Source organism: Rhinichthys klamathensis, unplaced genomic scaffold, assembly GCF_029890125.1.
Source record: "Rhinichthys klamathensis goyatoka isolate OS25496 unplaced genomic scaffold, OSU_Roscu_1.1 h1tg000377l_1, whole genome shotgun sequence".
In the NCBI taxonomy this organism is placed as follows: Eukaryota; Metazoa; Chordata; class Actinopteri; order Cypriniformes; family Leuciscidae; genus Rhinichthys; species Rhinichthys klamathensis.
Window position 1 is genome coordinate 242,501 of NW_026606884.1, and position 6,630 is coordinate 249,130.

General features: G+C 43.2%; 1 protein-coding gene across 1 annotated transcript in view; it reads right to left on the minus strand.

The window, feature by feature from the left end:
* Nucleotides 1-5,138, minus strand: part of hpdl (4-hydroxyphenylpyruvate dioxygenase-like) — a 10,247-nt gene extending 5,109 nt beyond the window's left edge. Inside the window, exons 1-2 of the mRNA XM_056233781.1 lie at nucleotides 4,465-5,138; nucleotides 1-61 (exon numbers count right to left, since the gene is read on the minus strand). The exon at nucleotides 1-61 is cut by the window's left edge and continues 88 nt beyond it. Coding sequence (XP_056089756.1) covers nucleotides 1-61; nucleotides 4,465-5,120 — 717 coding nt within the window. The 5' untranslated portion in view covers nucleotides 5,121-5,138. The remainder of the gene's footprint in view (nucleotides 62-4,464) is intronic.
* Between the last annotated feature and the right edge of the window lie 1,492 nt (nucleotides 5,139-6,630).

Sequence of the window (6,630 nt, forward strand, 5' to 3'; positions counted from 1 at the left end):
TTTGAGCCGGAGCCCGATCCCGTCCTGGTGCAGCACGTACCCCGCCTCCTCGTCCTCGTCCCTGCAGGGACAGCCGGCATGACCACACACACACGAGGAGATTTGTACAGGACAGGAGCACATTTAATCAGTTCATGCATTCCCTGGGACTCAAACCCATGACCTTGACGTTGCAAGCGCTATACTAGTTTTGGTGATGGCAATTTCAAAACACTGCCGTGGAGACGGTGTGCGAGTGTTCCGAAGCTGCTAGGGGTCGCCCGTGGAGACGGTGTGCGAGTGTTCCGAAGCTGCTAGGGGTCGCCCTGGAGACGGTGTGCGAGTGTTCCGAAGCCGCTAGGGGTCGCCCGTGGAGACGGTGTGCGAGTGTTCCGAAGCCGCTAGGGGTCGCCGTGGAGACGGTGTGCGAGTGTTCCGAAGCCGCTAGGGGTCGCCGTGGAGACGGTGTGCGAGTGTTCCGAAGCCGCTAGGGGTCGCCCTGGAGACGGTGTGCGAGTGTTCCGAAGCCGCTAGGGGTCGCCCTGGAGACGGTGTGCGAGTGTTCCGAAGCCGCTAGGGGTCGCCCTGGAGACGGTGTGCGAGTGTTCCGAAGCCGCTAGGGGTCGCCCTGGAGACGGTGTGCGAGTGTTCCGAAGCCGCTAGGGGTCGCCGTGGAGACGGTGTGCGAGTGTTCCGAAGCCGCTAGGGGTCGCCCTGGAGACGGTGTGCGAGTGTTCCGAAGCCGCTAGGGGTCGCCGTGGAGACGGTGTGCGAGTGTTCCGAAGCTGCTAGGGGTCGCCGTGGAGACGGTGTGCGAGTGTTCCGAAGCCGCTAGGGGTCGCCGTGGAGACGGTGTGCGAGTGTTCCGAAGCCGCTAGGGGTCGCCGTGGAGACGGTGTGCGAGTGTTCCGAAGCCGCTAGGGGTCGCCCTGGAGACGGTGTGCGAGTGTTCCGAAGCTGCTAGGGGTCGCCGTGGAGACGGTGTGCGAGTGTTCACACACTACATCTCGACACATTTGCTTCCACTGTTTCAGAGTTTCACAAAGCCTCGATCTGCCCACCACTAACTAGTTTAAGTCACTTAAAATGTATGCATTTGGCAGATGCTTTTATCCAAAGTGACTTGCATGACATTAAAGCCAAGGTATACTTTTTAGCAGTTCATGCAGTCGAACCCAGACCTTGGCCGGCATCATACTTTACTGTTTAAGCCTCTTACATTTATGCATATGGCAGATACTTTTTGTTTGCATTGCATTTAAAGCAACACTAAGTAGGATTTTTTACCTTCAAATAATGTTTCCAAAATCGTTCCAGTAGTTCATCAAGTCGTAACATGGTGAAATGCACTTATGTCACCGCTTTGCGGTCCTTTATCTGGTATATCCACGCTATGTAAGATTGCCAGATCGGGTCGCGTTTCTGTAGTTCTAATGAGGACAATTCCGCTTCCAACCTGTGGGGCGACCGCAGAGGAAAAGTTCCTTGGTGTTGCTTTAGCCCCACTGGTGGCGAATAGAAACATGACAAGTGGGGCGCGACAAACGGGAGAAAATGTGGTAATTTTTGTGTCCATCTCTATTAATTCCTTTATTTATTGAGCATAAACTCAAAACAAAACAAACGACACATTTAAATGTAAGCCTTACTTAACCTTTTCACACGTAAGTAGAGCTGTCGCGATAGTCAATATATCGACTTATCGCACGATATATGGAAATGACCGCGATCATTTTTGGTGCCGCGATATATTGCAACTGATAATTTGTTTTATTATTTAAAAAAATAATTAGATTTATTTTTACATTACAATGAATGTCACCAACATTTTAGTTGATCGCGCTGCCTCTGTCATCTTGTCTGCACTCTGAGTCGGAGGCGGGGCTCAGGCAGCGTGTCCACACACACACACACACACACACACAGAGAGAGAGAGACCGTCAGGTAAAGAGAAGGCGTGAACCAAGTGTTCTGTTTCGTGACATCTACAGCGAGCCAGTTAGGAATAACGAGTCCAACATGGAATTGAGCCATGTGAGTGATTCTATTCAGAGTGAACACGGTGAAAGATATGAATAAAAATGGTGTTTATTCAGCCAGCTCACATACCTGTATTTACTTCCTTTTTTCGGTCGAAGTCCACAGTAGTCAATTGTCCAGTTTGCGGGCGCGATCATTAGTCATCTTGGTTACCAATGATCGCGCGCGCGAACTCGACAATCGACTACTGTGGACTTCGACCGAAAACAGGAAGTAAATACAGGTAGGCTATGTGAGCTGGCTGGATAAACATAATTTTTATTCATATCTTTCACATCTTTATTCATATCTTTCACTGTGTTCACTCTGAATAAAATCACTCACATGGCTGTTCACTTAAAATGACACATCAAGGATGTTAACAGGTTTAAAACTAGCCCCGTTTAAGTCAACAATGTGCAAATTTTAAAAAGAGGATAACACGGTGTAGGCAACACCGATTTTTGTCGTTGTTCTCTGTACTGACAGCACTCCAAATTTACCAAGAAAATGAGCTCAATGTTAAAATTCTTTTCAGGAAAAGTTCTCCTTTAAGCCCCACAACGTAAACATGTTGGTGTTCCTTTCTCGGAATCTGCCTAACAATTAAAAAACTAATCTGACAGCAGAAATGTCCTGTTGATGCATCTGTGCCTTTGTGTGAGACACTTTAAAAGTTTAAATTGACATATTACTTTGTTTTGATCTAGTTCTTTATACCTTGCACTTTTTTTGTTAACGAAAGTGTATTTATTTACTTGTTTTATTTATTTGTGATATATATTTTTTTCACATTTCACAATGTCTAAATATTGAATAGAATAAGAATAAAATGTTCTTTGAAACAGTGTACTTGCATTATTATGCTATTATATTGTCATTATGTAATCAGTGGCATAAAATGGTCTGAAAATTACAATAATATCGTTTACCGCAATTAATTTTGGTGCAATATATCGCACAACAAAAAGTAGATATCGTGACAGCTCTACACGTAAGTTTAAAAGTTTTTAGAGGCGCCCGTTATTTAGATCGTATCCCTTTATGGGTTCCATGGTGACGCGTCATTGCAGTCACACCACAGCCACAAGCGCTTAATGACTGATTATCTGCTTGTATTTCACAAATTTGTTGGCTATAGCAGGAAATATCTGATATTCCGATTGTCAAATATGAGCAAGTCGATGTGTTTTGTTGTTTAAACACCTTAGTTGAGCTATACGCGATGGGCGTTAGTTTATGCCGGATTTTAGAGAATCGGATCTGTTGGATTTAACAAACGACAATTTATCCACTTCTCCCGTAATACATGAAAGTAAGTGGCCGGTGACCTGGGAGAAGCATAGAGTAATCTTGAAAGTTACTTACACGATGTGTATTTGATATGAATAATAGGCCTACGTGTCGTCTAATTATAATGGAAATAATTATTATTGCCGCTTCCATAGACATAGGTGTGTATTTGACAAACTCTAAATGTATTGCTTTTTTAGTAACTTACTTATGTGAATTTAAATGTCTGAAACCTAAAATAAACATGATGTGGTTGAAAACACTGAATAGTTGTGATGTCAAGCGGTGAGCGCTCTCCGTCTCTGGCTCAGACAATATGTGTAGCCTACTACAAAACAGGCTCATTGCAGACACTAAATTAGTTAATCACTTAATTTTGAACTTTCAAAGTGCACCAGATTTATACATTTATCTTTAAAACGTACAAACTTTTCTTCCGGGGAGCATGCCCGCGGACCCCCCTAGGGGTGCAGAGGTCCACACCACACACAAAATACTGTGGGAAACACAGTAGCTTATATGATAGTCTTCGAAAAATACAGTTATTATTATAAAAATACCTAAAATACGTACATTATTAGGATTTTACCACCTCCGCCTCGTTTTGAGCCAGGAAAAACCCTGAGATTCTTTTTGCATGCAGTTTGCGAAGTGACAAAATAGTAAAGCAAAGCACAACTAGTCCACACTTTTATTTTCTCCGTTTCTGAATTTGATGTTATCAGAGGCAAAATACAAACACAATTGCATTATTATTTTTATCTACTGTCATGTTCATGTTTTTAAAATGTCATGTTAATAAAATACATTTTAACTTAAAGCCTAGTTTATTAGCATTTTGTTGGGGCGATTGCATGGGGACAGGTGGGGCACGAACCCTTCCCTACCTTCAGAGTGGGGAATGGCAGAAAAAGTTTGAGAAACACTGAAGCTATACATTGTATTAGTTCAAGAATTCCCTAGGGTTCAAACCCAGGACTTTAATGTTGCAACTCTACAGTTTGCCTGTTCTCTTTGAACTTGCAATACATTCAATGTATATACATTGGATCGGTTCATGCATTCCCTAGGAATCAAACCCATAACATTTGCATTTAATCTCCAGCTGTAATAGTAATAGAGATATGTGTCGTCAGCACTGAGCAGGAGACTGTGTGATGATGCTGCTGATACCTGTCGATGAAGAACCTCCGGAAGCCGAAGTTCTGCTGGTACCAGCGGGTGAGGAGTGCAGTGCTGCCCCGGGGACACGCGAACGTGATGTGGTCGAAGTGGCTGATGGGACAGTGCGCGCGCTCCGCGGTCTGCGAGCCCGGCTCGACCGCGCTGAAGCCCGGCAGGAACAGACCCCGGTACCGGGAGCAGTCGATGAGCGTGTGGCACACGTTCCCCACCGCGGACCGGAGCACGGAGAAGCAGACCCGCCCGCGGGCATCGCAGACCTCGGTGGGCGGCTGGAGGAACTCGCAGAGACCCTGATCCCGCAACGCCCGCGACGCGCGCTCCACGCACTCCACCTCGAAACACACGTTACTCACGGTGTCCACCGGGTAGTGCGCATGCGCCCCGTAGAGACACCTCAGGTCCTGGTGGTCTCTAGCGGCCACGGAACTCCAGGCACGTGACTGAGGTCCGGTCACCGGCTCGTTTGGCCTCTGGTTGACCACGAACACGGCCGATCCCCTGCGGAGCGCGAGCTGCTTCGCTCGGTCTGTCAGTCTGGCCGCAAACACATTAAACTGGAACCGGGACACGAGCTTATGAGCAACTTTATCCACGTTTGAGACGTGCAGCGCAATGTGGTGCAAGCGATTCAAGTAGGCCGCCATGTTGGAATGACGTCACGCAGAGGGGCGTGTCGAGTTCTTCTTCTTCTTCTTCTTCTTTTCTATCATGGCGGATTGCAAGCAACTTAAGGTGCATACCGCCACCTACTGTTCATGAGTGTGTAGCAACATTGTTTTACATCTATTAAATTCTATTTTTTAATTTTGTATTCTGAAGATAAATAAATAATGCTTTCCTTAATCTATAAATATCTTTTATATTCCCTTTATTTCCCAATAATCCTTTAAGACTCCATTCTTGGCCTGTCCTTTCAACTACTCTTCTCAATTTCTCCCTTTCAGGTTCATATGGGCGTGTCGAGTTGCAAATCACATTCAGCTTTATGTTGTGTGTGTGTGGGGGTGGGGGTGGGGTGGGGTATTTAACCCCTACTTCACTGTCACCCCCCTTTTTGAGAATGGGGGTTAAAATGCACTATTCAAACTTAAATGGTTGTAATTCAAGAATGCTTTGGAATATAGACCAAAGTTTGGTGTTTTTAAAGGAAACACTCAGCAGATTATTGCTGAAGTGGAAACACTTCAAAAAATCAAAGTATGAAAAAGTTATGGAAGTTTAAATTTACAGTAAATCAAATATACTGTACTATTTATTTTTTCTTTTATATAAAATATATATTTTACAAAATATTTTTTACTCTAAAATTACTATAAAGCCATATATCTAACCAAGTTGTGTTCCAAATTTGAAGTTGATATCACAAAAATTGAAGTTCCCATGAGATTTTGTTTAGGCGTAATATCAAACATAGCCACCGGGTGACATACATTCCATTGAGTTTAGTTGTATACATTCTGCCTTAATAAATGAATACATTTCTGTCCAAATATCAATTCTGTCACAACATTTGGAACCTTGAGACTTAGACCTTTCTAACAATATGTGTTTTGTCAAGATTAGAAAAGGTTTTGATCATAAATTCTGAAAAATAATGATGCCCAAAAGGGGAGGAGCCTGATAAAATAATTTAGAGTACCGTTTCTATGGCAACGCAACGTTCAATGCAATTTCAAAACGGTTTTGAAACGGTTGTCAAAAATTCATCGGTTATTCTTCCTACATAATTTGTAGCAAAAAACAGCAGTCAAATATCTATTTAGGAGTCTTAGACCTTTCCACCGATATATAGTTTGTCATAATTAGATTAGGATTTAATAGTAATATAGCGAAGTAAAGTTTAAATGATCAACACCCTTGTTTGGTGTTCTTATTATTTCTTGGATGCCTTGGTGTTGTTTTAATTTTTAAATAATTAAGGTATACGGACAACAAGTAATGACCATATTCATTTTTAAAGTAATTTATTTTCACGATTCTATGTATTTTATAGCTTTTGACTTTACATAAAATATTGCCTAAAAATAAATGAAAACACAAATAAAATGAAAATAAAAAAATAAAAAACGAATTTCTCATTCTAGGGTTGGTTTTCACATGGTGTGGAATCGTCCAATCGGCAGCGGTGCGTTTGGTCACGTGCTCGTGACGGTG